Raw genomic sequence first — 19,298 nt, forward strand, 5'->3', positions numbered from 1 at the left:
GGCCTACTTGAAGAGTCCCGCTTTATCGGCCATTTCTTTGGCTTCGCCGAATTGAAGTGCCTAGTAGCCATTGTCAGCACAGCGCGGAGAAGCGTATGGTACTGTCCGCTGCGGAACAGTAGGGCAGGGCCCATACCGCTTCATAAACCCCCGGCCCGCTCTCGGTATGCCACCCCTCAATCTCACAGTTGAACTGCTCGCACGCATCGAACACCCCATAGTAATACTCCTGGTTATGCGTCGGCCGCGTCAGACTGTATCCGAACATCCCCTCCGTCAACGACGGCAACGCTTCGACGGGGTTCTCTTTGAGGAAGGTGGCGGTCGCGGAGGCGTTCTGCTTGGGGTCTGCATGACTGCTGGGCGCGCGGAAATGATAGAACTCATACTCCGCTATTCGGCTATCTTAGCGCTGCACATCCCCTAGCATAACAGCAGGGGTGGGGTGGACATACCTCCAGCCATCGCGCGATACCCGGCCGCCTCCACCGACCCCAGCGCCGTGCGCAACAGGCCCCGCGGACACGCGCACACCGGCTCCTTGGTGTCGGGATCGTGGAAGCTGACCAGGAAGAAGGGGATGTTGTTCTCCCAGGGGATGCGACGGAAACTGCGCAGGTCCGGCACGGCGACCAGGTCGCGGTACCCGTTCTCCTTGTTGCTGATCGCCAGCTCCTTGAAGTAGGTGCGGTCGTGCATGTCCCACCCGAAGATCACGGAGCAGAACCCGAACCCGTCGGCGACGATCGAGAGGAACTTCTTCTTGGAGACCAGCTTGCCGCGCAGCATGCCGTCGACGTCCACGCCTGCCAGCTTGACGCGGGTGTCGTGTTGGAGCACCTGGGCGATGGTGTCGAGGGTCGGGGGTTCGGTCTCGGGGGGTGACGAGGCCATGTTGGGCTATGGGTATGACTGTAGGTATAGGCGATGGGGTTGTCGGTCAGAGGGAGGTCTGGAAGTTGGAGTTGGGGTTGGGGTTGGGGTTGCAGATAAAGGGGATAACTGTGCGAGGGTATGGTTGGTTAGGAACAAGAGGCAGTGAGTGAGAGTGGGCGTGGGCATAGGCATGGGAACGGGAAGACGTCACTGCCAGCCACCCTTTCGGCTGTCCACTTATCGCCCGTTGGCTTATCGTCCTCGTGCGGCTTGAGAAGTGCCCGTTGCGATTGCGGAGATCATTGTTGATGTGCTTGGAACTGGGTCAGCACAGCAGGAACAAACTCTTCACGTGGATCTGTAAATCCTTCCGATCGATTCAGCTGGTTGAACCCGGCTTTGAGTCCCATCCGAATGCAGCTGCACATACATCATCGCATAGCTGGTGGCTTTGTGGTGCCTTTCGTGCCTCCGTGCCTCCGTGCCTCCGTGCCTTGATGCCTGGTCATTCATGCTTATCGATATCGATAAGCACATGGAAGCTCGATGGATGCTCTCCCCGATGTTTTCCCTGCTCTAACAATCAACTTCCTCTCTACTTCTACTATGTTGACCTGGAACATTACACTGAGGACATCTTGCATGACACATAATATCTTCTCATTCTTCTCAAGCTGCCTAATACTCTTTAGATGAAGACTCATCACATCAGTCCAATCTCGCAGCGCCTTCAGCTACCTGTAGCATGGTTCGCCTATCCCTCTTCTTTCCTACATAGCTGCTTGCTGAACCAGGAGCTCAACACCAAATGGCACGAAACATTCGACCTGGCTTTATTATCATGCCAAGTGTCCGAACAATCGATAAACTTACATGTCAGACGAGTATTCCTCGGTAAACGACAAGTTTTGCGATCGGGATTGTCGAATGTAAGCCCCCGTCAGATGTTTGCAGTTCATGCTACGAACAAATCAGCCTAAGTTCTGTCAATTGATCTACGGGATGTGGCCGCAGTCAGCCAACCATGGTTCCCCAATGCAGTGACATCAACCATCGAAGAGAATCGAACATCTCCGGAGTCATTGTTCCAATCCATACATCAATTCATACATTTCCGAGACACAATCCTTTCACCCTCGTCTAGGCGCTGAGTCAGCACCTCCGCCGCTTCCGATCGACATCACGACTCCGATCCTTTCAGGGGACTTCAGGGGTTTGGTTGCAATATCTGAGCCCCAGGCGGCCCCTTTCATTGTTGTTCAAATGGACATCTACTATGCTGAACCAGCACCAAATCAAGCGCAAGCCTCTTCCGCAAGCTGACGATGATGGCACTATCCGTGGTGTTATCAGGATCTCGCCATGCCCAACACCAACTCCCTCGGAGAAGCCCCCACTCCTAGACACACCACCACCGCCATACACTCCTATGCGATCCCCATCACCACGGCCACCGCGACCCCAGCCATCACAGACCATCCCCACCCGCGCTGCAACTACCATCCATGATCTTGCCCCAGCAACATCCCCCGCACCGAGCCTCCCCCGCACCACCACGGATCTTTCGGTCGCGCAGAAAGCCTACGGTGAAGCGCGTCACTTTCTAGGCGGACTGCTCAATCATCCTACGGAAAGTACCAAACATGTCAGTATTCTGCGCCACTCCTCCGGTGTGGTCTTCTACCGGGGTAGCACCACCTCCGTGACCATCTCCATCTTCTCCGACTCCCCCCTTCCCGCCGACCGCACCCTCTATCTGCAATCGAAGGGATGGACCGGCAAGACGGGCATGCGCACCAAGGCCCTTCTGCGGCTTACCGATGACTGGGTTGACGTGACGCCCTCCCATGCGGTCCAGGCGACTCAGGTGGAGCCCGCGGATGAGCGTGCGTGGCAGCGCGACATTGCGAAATTCCGTAAAAGGGCACCACCTAAAGTTCGCGAAACGCACCATCTGCGAGAGACCATCGTGGCGAGGATCCCTGCCGAGGCGGGTGATGGCTACTTCCAACTCGTGCTGTGTGGGAACGGCAAGAAGAAGGTACTCTGCTACAGTCCGGTCTTCCGAGTCCTGTCCACGTCCCTGAGTCCCAGCTCGTGTCGGGGCGCCAGTCTCTCCACCATGCCCTTGGAGGTTGGTGCGATGGTTCTCGGGATGTACGTTCAGACGGCCGCCGAGGCCGTCATCGCCCCCGTGACCGCCGCGGTCCAGGATCGAATCCAGCCGTACAAACCGAGCTGGAAAACGCAGACGGCTGCTGAGACGGCATATTCGATGAGCGGGGCCGGCGACCGCGTGAATTCGTTGGTGTCCGTTGGCTCGAGGCCCACAACCACCGGCAATCATTCAGTGGCGGGAGAATACCAGCCTATCTCCTTGGATCTTGGTCCACAGCCACCATTTCCCGTGGACTTCACGGCATCGCGCGTGGAACCCGCAGCAGGTGGGGATGGAACCAGGCACCGGCTGGGCAAAGTTCCCGACATGGTCCAGGATCAATACTACGGGATTTTCTTCGGCTGGGCGCGAGTCTGCCAATCTGTTGCGCAGGTACCTCAACCAGGGGGGACAACAAATTCGTCTCCTTATGACCACCAGTGGCAAGGCATAATCCTCTCCATCCTCTCGTATAACCCGGCCCATGAAGCACGGGTGAACCTCTCGCGCGCGAGGAGCAGGGAGACCACCATCCGTTTCTTGGACGACTCTCCGCCACTTGCACCACAGTCACGTCTCCAGGTACGGATCATGAGCTATCTCCGCCCAGACTTGCCGCCCGCGATCGGTAACACACAGAGAGAGCTGCAGGCGGCGCGCGAGGCGGCAGCCGAGGCGGCCATGATAGCTGATGCGTGTGATGTAGCGTATGCACAGGAGGTGCTAGGGCATGCTGCTTGGGGTGCCGAGGGGCATGGTCTGCGTGATGGTGGCGAAGGGAGTGGGCAAGCCGGCACCTGGGTGCAGAGAACCCGCGATGGGGTCACAAATATCAGGTACCAGGGCCAGAGGATGGTGGAGAATGTGCCTCTGCATTGGATCGGGGTGCGGGGGCCGAATGCCGGTGCGGTTGAGAAGCAGATGGCGTTGAATGGGTTCTACATTGTGCGGGGGTGATTGCTCAGAGCATCAGAATCATGTGTATATGCTGCAATTACTCTATATATATACATTTGGTACTTGGTCCATTTTCGTAGAAGTCCGTCTAGAGCAGAATGAAGTTGTGCCAGCCAATAGTGCTGTGCTGCAGTCATGGGTTTAGGCACAAACGAAACAAAAACACTACGTACTTACCGATGTAATAAGACAACACCATGCGCGACAATGTGAGAGGATTGGAAACCGATAGTGAGACAATCGATCAAACAAACTGGAACAACTGCCGGCACAGCTACGTTGTCTGCTAAGCCGACATGATTGCACAACAACCCCGTGGAAAACAGCTTTGCTTGCGCGACAGAAAATAGATGCCAAGATAGACAGACCGGACAAAAATCATCAGGCGCAAAAAGAGAAGCTCCCGGCGGGTCTCGAACCCGCAGCCTTTAGATTAGAAGTCTAACGCGCTACCATTGCGCCACGGGAGCCACTTGTTGAATTGAGCATTGCAGGTAGCAGTTATAACCTGCAAAGACAATAGGAGAGCGGGTGTTTCTGGCGAGGGATTTTCTTGGACTGGTGGTGGTCATCGTTGGGTGCGGTGGCATTCTTCTCACTTGGGAGGGGTTCAGCCCAGTTAATATATCTTTGAACATGATATCTAGGTTTATTCAATAATTTACAAGCTGAATACGCCGGTAGATTAGAATGAATAATAGGGGGGGGGAGTTCAATCAGTGTCCTATTGACAATTTAGGTGTTGTAATGTTGAGGCTGGCGTTGCTCAATATATAAATCTAACTGTGGTTGGGTGAATTTTTCAAGCTCGACTGCGATCGGAGTTTTCCCAAATCCACAAGGACCGAAGGCCGGATCATAATCAGTCGGCTTGAAAAACTGAGATCAAATAAAGCATTGAAGGTATTTACACACAAACAATAACACAAAAAGGAGAAACGATAAAAAAGGATTATGCTAGCCGGCGGCAAAAAAACAAAAAGAAATACTTAGCATGTCCTGGTTTCGATCCAGGGTCCTCCGGGTTATGAGCCCGGCGCTCTTCCCCTGAGCTAACATGCTTGGTGGATATACTTTCTCCAGTGTTTTGGCTCTATGTACCAAATTTATACTTGTCCTGCTAATGAGAAATGGCCATCCTACCTAAAGAATACCACTGTCCAATTTATACAGACGCCCCTCTAGCCCAATAAACACTGATTTCCCAGACCTACCACGTTGATCATATCTTTTAGCTTCATGTTGAACATCATCCCACCCATATAATAACAGTCGACAGACTACGCACTGCGTCAACAGCCATTGGGTAGCAGGGGCAAGATTCAGCCTTGCGAGCCTCGTCAGCCGTATATAGCCCGCATACTTACCCTTTTACCTGCTATATCAATCCCGAACACACCCAACTCGCGCTCAAAAGGCTACAATACGACCCAAACCCCACACGATACCCCCAAAGCCCTACAAAAATGGCCACCTTCCTCCCCCCGACCGCACCCCCCAACGCAACCGCCCACCGCATCGACTTCACGCAAACCACCCCACCCCTCCCACACTACCGCCACCTCTTCGCCGCAACCATCGACAACATCCTCACCGAACCCGAATGCACCGAGCTCCTCCGCCTCGCCGAAGCCAGCACCCTCACCCGGGGGACCTCCCCAACCCCCACATGGGAGCGCGCCATGCTCAACGTCGGCGCCGGCGAACAGATCCTCCGCCCGGACACGCGCAACTGCGGCCGCATCATCCTCGACGCGCCGGAGCTCGCGCAGAAACTGTGCGACCGGCTGCTCCCCTTCCTGCGGGATGAGTTTGCGATCGACACGCTGGAGAAAGATGCCTGGCGCGTGACGCTGCAGACGCGCCGGCGCTACCGGCTCACGCGGCTCAACGAGCGGCTGCGCTTTCTGCGGTACGAGGGCGGCGAGTTCTTCCGGCCGCATTGGGATGCGTGGTATACCACGCCGGATCGGCGGGAGCGGTCATTTTTCACGGTGCATGTGTATTTGAATGGGGAGGGGGAGGGGGAGGGGGAGGGGGATCTGGTGGGCGGAGCGACTTCGTTTGTGCGGCGGTTGGAGGTTGAGAGGGAGGAGGATGAGGTGGTTAAGGTGCTTCCGAGGGTTGGGTCGGTGTTGGTGTTTCAGCAGAATGATCTGTTGCATGCGGGGGAGCCGGTGGTGCGGGGGGTTAAGTATACGTTAAGGACGGATGTGATGTATGAGGAGATTTTGGAGGGTGAGGATTGAGGGTGGAGGTGTGTATAGTAACCAGTGAGGGGATGTTGGTTACGAGTTTTATGGGTTATATGGGTGATGGATGGCTCTCAGCATATCGTAGTGGTAAAGATGGGCGTTAGAGGGTTGGTGTACTGCACAGCCGGCGATAAGCGCTAACAGGTCGATTGCATCATAAGTTAGGTTAGCTCTGCTGATGCTTCTTTCTGCCTCCCCCACTTCCTCCCGGTCACAACCATGGATTCATCAATTCTAGAACCGAGCCAGCCCATCGCATCCGACGAAGACGCCATGGCTGCCGTGCGGGACCTGACAGACTCGATCAAGGCTCTGATCAAATTGATCGACCAGGAGAATGAGAGACGCGATCCGAGCAGAGTCCGAGAACAGATCAGACAAAGTGATCCCATTCTCAGTGCAATCAACGAGGAAATCCAGAAAGGACGACCCAAGCATGCTCCCACATCGAAACCAGTGCATTTGATGTCAGCGGAGGAGATTGATGCAGAGAATGAGGCTTACATGGCGGAATATGCGGGTATGTTGGTCTTCGCCAGATGAAAATAGACTCTGACCCGCCTAGACTTCTGGAAGGAGCACAAATCCACCCCAGCAGAAAGGCAAACCATGGAGAATGCATACGAAGCGGCGTTTGATCAGTTTCCGACCATCTACCGCACGCTCGGATGGCATGGAAACGATGACATCCTGTTCGATGCCAGAGTCCTCTCCCGCTACCGTGACACGCTTCTGGAAGGGCTCTTCGCCATCGAACCTCACAGAATGAACCGCATATTTGGTCCGCTGGACACCTCGAGAGCAGCGTTCGAATACTCACGCTTGCCTCGCCTGCTTTCGATTCTTGTTCGCATGGAAGCTCGACGGAATGACGCCCTCGAATGCAGAGATGGCGTATGTGTTGACTGTCGCTACTTTGATGCAGACCAAACGCTCCGGGTATTGACCGAAGTCGGGCGGACACTGCGACTTTGCAGACTTGGCGGTCCCAATGAAATGACCCTCCAAGAACTCTTGGATCGATGCTATACGCGGCGTATACTAGCACAGTCTGCCGTCAACGAGCCTGCGATCCTCTGGTACCAATTTCATCTTGTATACGATTGCCTGACGGCGTTGGAATTCAAGTCCCAGTTCCGCGCGATTCGAGACCCGCTACCTCTCACGTTCTACCTCAGACACAAAGACGAGCCAATTTACAAGATTTTCGAAATGGTCGAGTCTCATCGCAGTGTAATGAAAAGCATTGAGCCGGTCAAAGAGCTTCCTCTAGATGAAGCCTCCAGCCCAACCTTTGCAGCGGAAACTTTCACAATCCATTACCTGCAAGACTTCGGTGGACTGAATATTGAATGGACGGATTGCCTGGATGATCATCTTAGAATCTTTGCCGGGCGGAATGCGATTCGGGTTTTCGCTCATCCTACTTTCTTCTACAACGGCCGAGATCTTCAGAAGAAGGACTACCTCGATCCTATTTACAATGAGCTGTCCAAAACTTACGCTCTATTGTTCAGACCCTCGTCGAATGGAGGCCTGAGGCAGTTGAGAAAGGTAAACAAATCCGAAGAAGTTCCTTGGCCGGGTAGGAGGATCGAAGTCAGCGAGCGACTTGGTACTAAGACAAAATTACCTGGAACTTTCGAGATCGATGTGAGAAGGCCCTCGGTCAAACGCATATTGGAGAATTTCCACCGCTGCTCTCTGCCACCTACAATCCAGGCGGCGTTTGACATCGCTGGTTCAGCCGCAAGTATCAAAGGTATTGGCTCTTTTGACCAAAATAAGATCACCGCTACATCGATGCGAGAAATCCATTCTCGCGCGCCCTATTACCCAGAAGACATCAAATTCATGATCACTTCTATCTTCCAGCATGATGTCCGTCCCAACCAGGCTTTTTTACACTACGAGTACTTCGGTCCCCGCTTGCGAAAACTCAAAACCTATCTTGACGCACAACAGCCAAAAACACTCAAGCAATTGTGGGTCGATCGGAGAGATGCTAGAGCATGGTGGACACTCTGGGGCGGCGCCTTCTTGCTTTTGATGTTTCTGGTGCTTTCCGCTATGAGTGCGGCTTTTCTAGCAGCAATAGCTCGACGGCATGGTTAGGCTCACGATCCTTACGACGAACTTGATCTTTAGTTATCATGAATTCATATGCTTGAAATTGAGGCGAACATGTCACTGGTAAGATACAAGAATGACAGAACGAGAAGAAGCAAGTGAACTGTGAGATAGCGGAGTTTGCCTGCCATGATCAGAACAGTCTCATTCGGCCTCTGACCGATCAGTCACTTCTTACCACCGAGCCCCAGCCCCTCTGTTATCTTTCCCAAGCCCAGCCCTTCCAGCAGCTTGTCGACCCCCAAGCCACCCAGCAAACCCGAGAGGAGATTGCCCAGTCCGAGCCCGTTGAGTAGTTTGCCGACTAGCCCGAGCACACCACTCAGCAAGAGGCCCACCGCGGCGATGATCTGAACCAAGGGCTCGGACAACAAAGTCCACAGCGGATTGATCTTCTTCTTAGCATGGGGCATATCAGCGATCAGAGCCTTTCCTCTCTCAATCGTTTCTCCCACCACCCGAGTCAGGTCTTTGAGCAACTCAGCTAGATGATGCTCCTCGGGGCTAGCTTCTTGCGATGCACTGCGTGCTTTGGCTTGAGCAGCAATCTGACCATCGGGGTCCAACGCCCGGAGAGCACCTTTGCACTCCTGCAAGCCATTGCCGGCCTCTTCGATCAGCGGCTTGACCTGCTTGACAAGCTGCTCTTCGTCTAGCTCCTCTTTGGGAGTGCTGTTGGCTCGCTCAATATGCTATCGAAGCAAACCGGTTTAGTGAGCCATATGGTTTACAAGCTGATCTGTTCAAGAGTCTTCGCTTACCTGAGTGATCTGTTTGCACAAGGGCTCAATCGAGTCCAGCGTCTGCTGAACAATGGAAGCCATCTTCTTTGCCAGCTCTCGATCCCTTTCTTCACGGGCCTGTTTTTCACGTTCTTCGGGCGACAGCTCTGGCTCCGGCTCCGACTCCGGCTCCGGCTCAGGGGGGATGTTCTCCAAGAGGGTGCATTCACCGATCTTGTTACCATCATTGTCAACCACATAACCGTTTTCGTCGACAGTCCGACCGATCAAGTTGGAGAGTTCGCCTTGGGTCAGCTTGCCGATCACATTGCCATTCTCATCACGAACCTCGCCATCACGGTTCACTTTCCGACCAGCCATGGGGCTGACTTCGCGGGTTGGCTCTTCAGGGCTCCACGGTTCAGCCTGGCCGATAGCATTGCCCGACTTGTCGAGAACCTCACCGTCTTCATCGACGGCACGTCCACGAAGACGCTGAGGATCCCCACTCACCAAGCGCCCGACAGTATCACCGTTCTCATCGATCACCAACCCATCCTTGCCAACCACCAAGCCTTCGAGACCAGAGAAGGGTCCCTCAGGCCGATCTCGTTCTTCAGCCGGGAGAAGCTCTGCTTGGCCGACTACGCGGCCTGCCGAGTCCCACACTTGACCTTGTTCGTCCACCGACTTGCCAGCCAGCTTGCGTGGATTTCCAGCTACCAGTCTTCCAAATATCACACCAGCGTCGTCGACAATGTTGCCCAGCTTATTCACCTTCTTACCGGCCAACATCGATAAATCCTCTTCTTCTTCTTCCTCTGGCTCCTCACCCTCCTCACCCTCGGCCTCTTCTGGCTCTTCCCACGGCTCTGCACGGCCCAGCGGATTTCCTCGCCGATCCAGGATATCGCCATCCTCGTCGACTGCACGGCCGCGAAGTTTGTGCGCGTCCCCTTCGACCACCTGGCCTACCCGTCGGCCTTCTTCATTCACGACCCACCCGTCCTCGGCTACATGCAAATCACCCAGGTCGGCGAACGGACCAAGTTCGTCTTCCTCGACCGGGAGAGGCCTCGCTTTGCCCACAACCTTCCCGCGCTGGTCCCAGAACTGGCCTTGGTCATCGAGCTGATACTTCCCACGGAAGATCTTCTTGGCATCACCCTCGACCAGCTCGCCGACGAGGGCACCTTTGGAATCAACGATGCCTCCGAATTTGGTGCAGGTAAGCCCTTCGAGGGTGGAGATGTCTGGTAGTTCTGGAGCCTCTTCTTCTTCTCCTTCCTCTCCTTCTTTCTCTCCCTCTTCTCCCGCTCCTGCTTCTTCACCCACTCCTTCTTCGCCTACTCCTTCTTCGCCCACTCCTTCTTCGCCCACTCCTTCTTCGCCCACTCCTTCTTCGCCCACTCCTTCTTCGCCTACTCCTTCTTCGCCCACCCCTTCTTCGCCCACCCCTTCTTCTCCGACTTCTGCTCCCACTTCTTTATCTCCCGTGATCTCTTCTTCTTCCGCAGGCTTGGGGATCTCAGCCCCGCTTTCTTCAGCGAGCTCTTCTTTCTCGCTTGGCTGTTGCTCCTGTAGGGCTTGGTCCACTTCGCTTGCTGGTGGCTCTTCCAAGGACTGACCTGCGTCGCTTGCCTGTGACTCTTCCACAGGTTGATCGGGCTCGGATGGAGCAGTGGCGTCCTCCATCTTGATTTCTTCCTGGTCTTCTTCTTGTCCCATCTGATCTTGAGCGACCCCCTCTTCGGAAGTGGGCATATCTGGAAGGCTTTCACCCTGCTCAGATGTTCCCGCATCGAGGTTTTCTCCGGATGCTGGTTCTGCCTCCTTCTCCAGAAGCTGAACACGTCCAATTAGATCCCCATCTTCGTCCAAAATCTCTCCATTCTTGCTGACAGTCTGGCCGACAAGGTCGTCGGGATCTCCCTCGACCACCTCCCCAATCGGCTGCCCCGCCGAACTCATTATCATGCCTCCTTCCTCGACACTGAGCCCCTCTAGACTCGCTAGGCTGAATACGCTACCTTGAACATCTTCCAAGCCAGAGCCAGCGGTGTCTTCTTGAGCAGGTACCGCGCCCTTGGCTTGTTGGGCACCTTCGCCGAGCTTATCTTGGGCCTTTTGCGCCGTATCCGAAGAAGACCGGTGACCCATCGATTTCACGCCCTGAGTGGAACGGCCCAGCCGATCTGCCGCCGTCTTACCCCGGGCCAGCATCGACGAACGCGGAGACGTCTTAGATCCCCCAGCCTCGGCCCCACCTGAGCCGGACCGCATGCTCTGTCTCTGTTCCTGAGAGCTGTGGGTACTCCCTTCCATCTCGTGGGGACTGATCTCCTTTAGACTTGGCTCCTTGTCCTCTGCCGAAACCGGGCCTTTCCCCGCAGAGCGACTGCCCTTGGAGCTCAGTTTTTGAATCTTGCGGTGGGCTTTCCCCTGGGTACCCTGGGTACCAGGATGCGTTGCAGCTTTTTTCACCTCCATGAGTGTTTTGCTTCTGTGTGTCTCGTGTTTGAAAATTGAAGAATGTTGTACCTTCTTGCTGTGATTGATTCTCAGATTTGTGGATCATGCTGTTCATGTTCTCATACTATTTCAACGCTGCCCGTGCATTTATAACTTGATATCTTCGACACTGCTATCACAAGACAGACCAACTAGCCATCATTGATACGTCACTTACTCTTATTGACACGATGAATACGAGGGCTGAATCTTGTGGACAGTACAGGAGCCTACATACATCCACGGCACTAATTGCACTGTCGCTTACTAGCGCTACATGTACCCATGGCACAATTTACGATATACTTCCAAACCATGGAATCAGAGCATAGCAGCGAATAGACCCGACGAACAGTGGCATGATTATGAGCTTAGGGGGCAAAAATCTCTTTGTTTGTTCGCTCTACGTCAGGTTCTCATGATTCATGTGCAGCGGACCATGGATCTTGCACTCTGGGACTATCTGCAAGGCACGGTGAGTTTTAGCTTGATTAGAGAAGACGGACGTCATCGAAGGCCAGGAGTTGCGTGCGCTCGTGATTGAGCTTTCTTGATTAGGTTCAGTTACTATGTATGTACAGACAAACATGGTGTGCCATGCAAGGCGACTCAAAGTGCACCATTACGCTAGTGAGCTTTGCTCTTGAAGTGTCAGTGTGCTAGGTCACAGAATCAGAGTCGCGCTAGAAGCGACCGAGGAAGAATACCTCGCACCATGCAGAACTTCACTCGATGTTAGACGACCGGAGCTTGAGATTCAATCTTCCAGCCATGCAGATGGGATTAAGCACTATGATCAGGACCTTAAAAGCATTAGCTGTGTGCCCTTTCCCAGGTAGCCAGAATTAAGCCTTCCAACTGCAGCCCATACAGCCTTGCAAGAACGATGAATCCGCCGGAGCAAAGAACTTACAAAAGCGCCAAAGTGATATCCCCGTGAATCTTCGCCTTCAGCTCCACCTCGACATCCAAGTTCAAATCCAGCCGCAGCTTTAGTCCGGTGTCTTCCTTCTCGGGCTCCGGCTCGAGCGACCAATCCTGATGGCCTCCTCGCAGCGTCGTCGTGGCTTGTTGTTGCTGCTGGTCCTCGCGCGCGCCGCCGATCGATTCGTCGACTGAGGTTTCGGTATCGGAGGCGGAAGATACTTGTTCTTGCTGTTGCTGTTGTCGTCGCTGTCGCCGGGGCTGTCGCTGCAAGGCGCGGGATGTATCATTGGCTTCTTGGGCTTGGAAGATGTCTTTCTTGTGTTGTTGCTCGCGCGGTCGACGGGGTAATGTGGCGGTTTGGCCCTGGGCAGTGGTCTCCTCTGCTGCGCTGGCTGGCTCGTCTGGAGGTGGTGTTGTAGCCATTTTCGTTGCAAAGGAGTAATACCTTCAGCGTGGATTATTTTGTTGAAGCAATAATAGGGTCGACTATTGATCGGATCGGCGCAATATATTGATATATTTGTCCACCAAACTGGAAGGGGTTTAAATTCATTGTAAGGTGTAAGGAAGGGGGGCGGAGGCGAAAAAGTATACTCCCCCGAGTATGAGTATAAAATGCATGACGTCTTGGCCCACTCCTCTGGTCTGCATCAGCTGACAGCCCCCGGCCCTAATGCCGCGAACCGCAACCGCAAACCGCAACCGCAACTGCAACCATTCTCGTATTCCTCTGTTGTCCGAACAATACGGGTTCATGGTTCCACAGAACCAATCGTTTGGTTCCAAACCCCCTTCATTGGATTCGCAGATTCCCTCATCGTGACCTCATTTCTGGGTCATTCCAGACAGAAAAAAGTGGTAGGAATTGTATCTCCGGTTAGTGGCGGCGGGGGTTTTTTTAGTTTATATGGTGCTTCTCGCTTTAGCTTCGGGTATACTTTGAGAGCTTGGATTTAAGTCTGCTTTGATACTACTAGGTAGACAGGGCAACTATGACTGATTCCGCTGAGGATAGTCTAGATGTGAACACCAAGCCTAGTGATACAACACCTGCGAAGCGCAAACCGCCGAAACTCAGACGTAAACAGCCGGCTGCTGAGGAGTCACCTGCTGAGAAGAAAGCCGCACCTGCTGAGGAGCCGTCTAGTGCTGAGAAACCGCCTCCGACTGAGGAATCTGCGTCGGAGCAGAAGAAGAAGAAGAAGCCATCTGAAGAGTCCGGCACTGAGAAACCTGCAGAGAAACCCAGCAGTGGGAAACAACCTGCTACCAGTGAGGACCTCCCGCCCATTGAAAAACTCTCTATCTCGGACGAATCGCCCTCTCCTGAAAAATCCGAAGAATCACCCCCAGTCGAGAACTCATCACCAACCCAGGAACCAGCGACCGAAGAGCCATCATCCCCCGAAGAACAGCCCCCATCTCCAGAATCCGCTGCAAACGAGACACCCCCGCCCACTGAAGAAGCACCTCTAACGGAAGAGCATTCCAAACAACCGACTTCACCAACCCCATCCAACCAACCCAACTCCTCCGCAAAACTCGACCCAATGGCCGAAGACGCCAAGTCCGCCTCCTCGATGGACGAGCTCAGCGCGCCCAGCTCCCCGCAACCCGAACCTGAACTCCAACCAGAGCCCCAACCCCAACCGCAACGCCAGCGCCAACGCCAACAACGACGCCGCCCCGCGGCCACGCCGCCTCGCGACCCCTCCACCGCATCGAGCTACCGCCAACAACGCCGCCGCGGCCAGCGCAACGCCGGCAACCAGGACCTCCTCCCGCTGGGCTCGCTGGGCGACACCGGCAATCTGACGCAGGGCGCCGGGGAACTCGTCCAGAATACCGCGGGGAAGGCTGTCAGCTCGGTGGGCAACACGGCCGGGAAGGCTGTGGGCGGTGTGCTGGGGGGTGGCCAGCAGCAGGTGCAGGGCCAGGGCCAGGACAAGGGGGGCAAGGAGGAGCAGCTCCGGTTGCGGCTGGATTTGAATCTCGATGTTGAGGTGCAGCTCAAGGCGAAGATTCATGGGGATTTGACGTTGCAGCTTTTGTGAGTTTTCCTCTGCGTTTAGTTGGATGTTGAGGTGGGTGTGAGCTAATGGGTTGTGCTTTAGGAACTGAGGAGTTGGTTTTGTTACGGGTCTTGATGTGTTTTTGTGGTTGGGGATGTGATGGGAGTTTATGTATGATTGTGTACATGCCAGAGAATATGGTCTTATTAGCATAGTGGTTAATGCGAATGTATAGGCGTACTGTAATTGAGGCTTGATATTCGTTTCCTTTGATGTGTGCTAGTATACATCCATCCACATATCCCCCGTCTCGGGATGGTATCACGCATCTCCGTCTCGAGGGCCTAACCCTCCCCTGACGATACAGTAAGCCCTTCCAAGGGTATCTGCTCCTCTGCACCCTCCCTGCCCGATGCCACTCCATCCTCGCCTGTTTCCCGACTTGCAAACGAGTCATCCTCCTCCCCGGACTCCTCCCCCGACCCGTCCCCCGACCCAGAATCGAGGTCCGAAAAATCCCCATCACCCCCAGATACCCCCTCCACAGCCCCCGCTAACACCGCGGCAGCCGCCTCCCCGCCCACAACCGGGACCCGCTGCACCCTTGGCCACCCCGCCGGCACCACACCAGGATCCAGCAGACCCACCTGCACCAGCACACTCGCCTGATCCCAGTAGACATGCTCGGAATACAGCCGGCCGTCCCCGCTGCACAGGCGCGCGATGCTCACGACCACGATCTTGACTTCGCGGTGGGTGGGCGGCACGCCCGGCAGGATCCAGTCCATCGGCTGGGAGTGCAGGAAGGTGATGAGGACCTCGTCGACGACGCGGTCGGCGCCGACGGTGCGGGAGAGCAGCTGCAGGCGCATGGAGGCGGGTCTATGGGCGTGGAAGTTTGTCGCGTAGAAGTCCTGCAGCGGGTTGTGGCCGGTTGCGCCTTGCAGGGTTGGGGTATAGAGGGCTGATGGGGGTGGGCTGGCGGCTGTGTTGGCTTCGGATTCTGGAGGAGGGGGAGGGGGAAGGAGGGCTGCTTCGTTGGGGGAGAAATATCGTGCTTGACAGGAGAAATGTTAGCCAAGATATGTGTCCGATGGTTGTTGAACGTAACATGGTGGAGTGATTGAGTTGGTCAGGTGGGTGGATACATACCCTCCTGCATCTCATCCCAGACCCTCTCCAAATCCACCGCGGCGACTCGCCGAAACCCCCGCTGCAGCGCCCCCAGCGTGCGACTCCACGCTACCTGCGCCGGGATCCGGCTGTACTCTTCGAGATCATGCTCCGCGAACCCCGGCAGCGCGCCCACGTACGAGAAGGCCGGGTACCCCAGCGCCAGGCGGTCGCCGATCCCCACGCCGGGCCCCACCTGCTTCCGCACGACGGTGGCCTTGTGGCTCGTCTTCGAGGGCGGGTAATGGACGTTGACGGTCTGGTTGGCGAGGTGGACGAGCACCTGCATCGAGGCCGGGTACTGGCTGGCCGGGCCGGGGATCGCGGTCGGGTAGTAGGCGATCAGCGCGCAGAGCTTGTTGGTGTTGGGGAGCTTGAGGTAGTGCGTGAGGCAGAAGGAGGCTGCGTCGCCGAAGCCTGGATCGGGGGACTTAGTTGTTGTGTTGAGGGAGTAGGGGTAGATATGCTCGCTCACTGATGATGGCGTACACCTCGCTCACGCGCAGGCCATGCTTGACGGCATCTAGCGCCGCGATGTAGCTCTTCCGGTCGCTTTGGAAGGGAATGTAGGTTACCTGGAAGCCTTCTCGGCGCCAGGTCTGCAGGAACTCCTCGTCGAAGAGCTCATCCTCGGCGGTGACGCAGAGCTGCGCGGGCTGTGCGGAGGTGGGAGATGGTTGTGCCATCGGGTTGGAAAAGATATCTGGCCTGGAGTGGATATGAAGTATTGCCAGAATAAGATTACATTGTACTATTCAAATGTCCCTGATAGATTGGTAGAAGTTGGGCTCTTGTCGCGAAGCTACGGAGCTTGTGCTATGAGGTCATCTCCACCCCGTATTGAGCTAGTGTATCTGACAACAAAGCGCGTAGCCGTATGATTCTTACATCCTTAAATGGTAGCAAATGAGAAGCTCGGGTGGTTTCGTATTCATGGTTCATGACTGCAGAGTGGCGAATTGTGCGCCTGGCCTTAGTCAGCTTCTGATTTGATTGTATGTTGAGGTGAGCAGCGAGGTATAACCAACATATCTCCAAAATGGATTAAACCTCCGCATTGGTTCTTGCTTCTATCGTTATACATCAGCCTGATAGAGTATCTCATGACGAATGTCTATGCTGGAATGTACTTTACATATGGCATAGGGAGATTCTGGACACGTTGTAATCATAGTGAATAACAATCGAAATGTCTATGAGAAGTAACAGAACTGCAACAGTTCATTAACTTGACCCAGCGTTAGGGCTCAATGATGACACGCCTAAATCTAAGTATAGTCACCTGTGGCCGTGGGGGGCAACTATACCGATTGCCGATCTCAGGCATATTAGGTTAGGCAGTCGGACACTCGATTTGGAAACGATCTCGGGAACTATGCCTCATACGGAACAGACGGAGCTATGCCGCTCTTGGTCTCCGACGCCAAACGACATCAAATAAATACGTCGAGTCTTGTATCAGCACAGATCACAGACTCCAGTGCCTATAGCCAGCTAGTATATTTGATTTTCCTTCGAGACGATCTTCGTCTAGACTCCCAGTCTCCTTCACTTCTCACCGGGTCAAGACCTCTGTTGTTATTTTTCCAAAGCCGAAGGAATCACCCCGCAGCCATGAGTGAGGTGAAGAGGTATGAGCTGTCGGATATCGACAAAATGGGCTTCACCAAGACTGTCAAAATCGTCGTCTTTTATGAGCTACAAGTCACTGTCGACTCAGAGAACATTGCCTTCTCCTTGCTGGAAGGAATCAGAAACGCAACCCGCCAGCTGCCCTTCTTGGCAGGAGACCTCCAGTTCAGCGAAGCCGGCAAGCTCTGCAGCGTGACCACACCTGAAAGCGAACTCGAAGTCAACATCCACCGATTCGAGTCCACAGAGAACGAGTCTTTCTCTGTCTTAGCGAAGGGATCATTCTCTCCACAACTGGACCTGACCCGATTTCTTCCCGAAGAGCCAATCGGCAAACAGCCAGCCTGCAAAATACAAATCGGTATCATCGAGGGAGGCCTCACTCTGGGGCTGAGACTAAACCACGCAGCCGGGGACTGGACATCCCTCGATACCTGCCTCTCTCTCATTAGTCAAAGCACAAAGGCACACCTTGCAGGCCAGGCGATGCCCACCTACACCCCCGACCTCAACAGAGCCGCGTTCAACACCCCAGCGCCCAACCCCGCCATCACCCGAGCCGACCAACTCGCAAAAGTCCCATTCTTCAGCGTGATTGAGAAGAGTCAGTTCAAGATCAACCCACCTCCACCCTGCCGAGCAAACATCTACCGGATCTCCGAACCCACCATCCAACAACTCAAATCCGAATGCACCCCCCACCTCGACGGAGTCGACTACATCACCTCCTACGACTGCATCTCCGCCCTAATCTGGACAGCCATCACCCGCGCCCGCCTCCACGTTCACCCAGAGAGATCGAACGCCCCAACCCGCTTCGTTCACCCCATCGACGTCCGCACGCGTGATCCAGACCAAAAGACCTCACCCCAGTACTTCGGCAACGCGGTCCTTGGCACCCTCGCCGGCCCGCTCCCCGCCCAGGAACTGATCGCATCAGCCGATGACGGAACAACCGTTCGCGGCCTCGCCACAGCCGCCAGCCACGTCCGCCGATCGATCTCGCGCATCGACGTCTCCTCCTTCGCTGCCATGACGGGCCTGCTGGCCTCTCTGACGCCGACGGAGACCCTCGCCCCCAACGCTGACTTTGGGGATATGGATCTATTCATGAACACGTGGTACTCGGGCAGTGTGGAGAAGTACGATCTCGGGGCCGGGGTGATGCCTGCGGCCGTGCGCGTGCAGGCGGGCATGCCCGGGGCGTGCGCGAGTATCTTGCCAAATTTCTCTCGCGGGGGGCCCAGGGTTTTTGATGTCTATGTGCAGGCGCCGGTGGACGTGTACGAGGTTCTTGGCAGGGATGAGGAGTTTGTGAAGTATTTCGAGCTTGTTGCATGAGGGGCGTTGGATCCTGAGTTGCGGAATGATTATGGACTTGTGATTTTAGACTTTGCCATCGGCTGATTAATCGTACTTGAAGGATCATACTGGGAACTATGGATTTGTTAAGAGCTTATCTAACGCATACAGAACCGCTGGGTGCGGAATTAGGGCTTTCCACCTGCTCAGCTGGTGAAGGTTCACCACATTGGCTCCAGCCAGCATCTCTCTCTCTCTCTTTCATGGAGCCAATTGACAATGCCACAGGCTGTAACATGTAGGTAGACTCCTTTATCGCCTGAAAGACGCTTGAAACTACTTAAGAGATAGCAGCCACACTACCTCAGCCTCAGATGAACCGCTGCCTTGGCTCGTCTCCAGGACTGGCGGAGCCCACTCCTCGCAGGCAGAGCACACAAAGGCGAACCAACAAACCACAGATGGAGCCCTACGACTCCTTCATGGCAACGGAAAATATGCGGAATACTCCAGTCACTTTCTATCGTAGAAGGCTTTGTGAACGACATAATAGACGACGGGCACAAAGATGGATGACCCTGACCATACAAACCAGGCTTTTCTTCTGGCTAAGAACAATGAGCATGAGAAGGATTTCATTCTC

The 19,298-nt window shown here is 54.8% G+C and overlaps 9 protein-coding genes and 2 non-coding genes across 11 annotated transcripts; 5 read left to right on the forward strand and 6 right to left on the reverse strand.

Annotated features, from left to right (window-relative positions):
- Positions 1-301: 301 nt before the first annotated feature.
- Positions 302-1,012, reverse strand: BO82DRAFT_352948 (uncharacterized protein). Its single transcript, XM_025634833.1, has one exon. The coding sequence runs from the start codon at positions 892-894 to the stop codon at positions 424-426; it is 471 nt and encodes a 156-aa protein (XP_025493412.1). The 5' UTR covers positions 895-1,012; the 3' UTR covers positions 302-423.
- Positions 1,013-1,770: 758 nt separating this feature from the next.
- BO82DRAFT_352949 (LipA and NB-ARC domain protein) lies at positions 1,771-4,040 on the forward strand. The gene has a single exon (XM_025634834.1). It carries the CDS (start codon positions 2,153-2,155, stop codon positions 3,989-3,991), a length of 1,839 nt encoding a protein of 612 aa, XP_025493413.1. The 5' UTR covers positions 1,771-2,152; the 3' UTR covers positions 3,992-4,040.
- A 349-nt stretch (positions 4,041-4,389) lies between these two features.
- Positions 4,390-4,461, reverse strand: BO82DRAFT_t123. The gene has a single exon. It is a non-coding gene; the product is annotated as a tRNA-Arg (tRNA).
- A 520-nt stretch (positions 4,462-4,981) lies between these two features.
- BO82DRAFT_t122 lies at positions 4,982-5,053 on the reverse strand. The gene has a single exon. It is a non-coding gene; the product is annotated as a tRNA-Met (tRNA).
- Positions 5,054-5,442: 389 nt separating this feature from the next.
- BO82DRAFT_279912 (2OG-Fe(II) oxygenase) lies at positions 5,443-6,240 on the forward strand (the record flags this gene model as incomplete). The annotated part of the gene is made up of 1 exon (XM_025631280.1): positions 5,443-6,240. A coding segment is annotated over one exon (798 nt), but the record flags the coding sequence as incomplete, so codon positions are not given.
- Positions 6,027-8,361, forward strand: BO82DRAFT_332066 (uncharacterized protein; the record flags this gene model as incomplete). Its single annotated transcript, XM_025633164.1, has 2 exons — positions 6,027-6,766; positions 6,812-8,361. The coding sequence occupies exons 1-2, from the start codon at positions 6,466-6,468 to the stop codon at positions 8,359-8,361; spliced, it is 1,851 nt and encodes a 616-aa protein (XP_025493415.1). The 5' UTR covers positions 6,027-6,465.
- A 91-nt stretch (positions 8,362-8,452) lies between these two features.
- Positions 8,453-11,737, reverse strand: BO82DRAFT_43446 (uncharacterized protein). The gene is made up of 2 exons (XM_025640947.1): positions 9,138-11,737; positions 8,453-9,068 (listed from the first exon to the last, which is right to left on the reverse strand). The coding sequence occupies exons 1-2, from the start codon at positions 11,586-11,588 to the stop codon at positions 8,544-8,546; spliced, it is 2,976 nt and encodes a 991-aa protein (XP_025493416.1). The 5' UTR covers positions 11,589-11,737; the 3' UTR covers positions 8,453-8,543.
- A 407-nt stretch (positions 11,738-12,144) lies between these two features.
- BO82DRAFT_352952 (uncharacterized protein) lies at positions 12,145-13,101 on the reverse strand. Its single transcript, XM_025634835.1, has 2 exons — positions 12,523-13,101; positions 12,145-12,412 (listed from the first exon to the last, which is right to left on the reverse strand). The coding sequence occupies exons 1-2, from the start codon at positions 12,957-12,959 to the stop codon at positions 12,406-12,408; spliced, it is 444 nt and encodes a 147-aa protein (XP_025493417.1). The 5' UTR covers positions 12,960-13,101; the 3' UTR covers positions 12,145-12,405.
- A 917-nt stretch (positions 13,102-14,018) lies between these two features.
- On the forward strand, positions 14,019-15,027 carry BO82DRAFT_43496 (uncharacterized protein). Its single transcript, XM_025640993.1, has 2 exons — positions 14,019-14,586; positions 14,651-15,027. Exons 1-2 carry the CDS (start codon positions 14,087-14,089, stop codon positions 14,655-14,657), a joined length of 507 nt encoding a protein of 168 aa, XP_025493418.1. The 5' UTR covers positions 14,019-14,086; the 3' UTR covers positions 14,658-15,027.
- BO82DRAFT_390940 (uncharacterized protein) lies at positions 14,810-16,481 on the reverse strand. The gene is made up of 3 exons (XM_025638540.1): positions 16,197-16,481; positions 15,701-16,138; positions 14,810-15,605 (listed from the first exon to the last, which is right to left on the reverse strand). The coding sequence occupies exons 1-3, from the start codon at positions 16,405-16,407 to the stop codon at positions 14,893-14,895; spliced, it is 1,362 nt and encodes a 453-aa protein (XP_025493419.1). The 5' UTR covers positions 16,408-16,481; the 3' UTR covers positions 14,810-14,892.
- A 724-nt stretch (positions 16,482-17,205) lies between these two features.
- BO82DRAFT_352954 (uncharacterized protein) lies at positions 17,206-19,111 on the forward strand. The gene has a single exon (XM_025634836.1). The coding sequence runs from the start codon at positions 17,378-17,380 to the stop codon at positions 18,692-18,694; it is 1,317 nt and encodes a 438-aa protein (XP_025493420.1). The 5' UTR covers positions 17,206-17,377; the 3' UTR covers positions 18,695-19,111.
- Positions 19,112-19,298: the final 187 nt, after the last annotated feature.

The sequence above is a fragment of the Aspergillus uvarum genome (genome assembly GCF_003184745.1).
Source record: "Aspergillus uvarum CBS 121591 unplaced genomic scaffold BO82scaffold_17, whole genome shotgun sequence".
Taxonomy (NCBI): Eukaryota; Fungi; Ascomycota; class Eurotiomycetes; order Eurotiales; family Aspergillaceae; genus Aspergillus; species Aspergillus uvarum.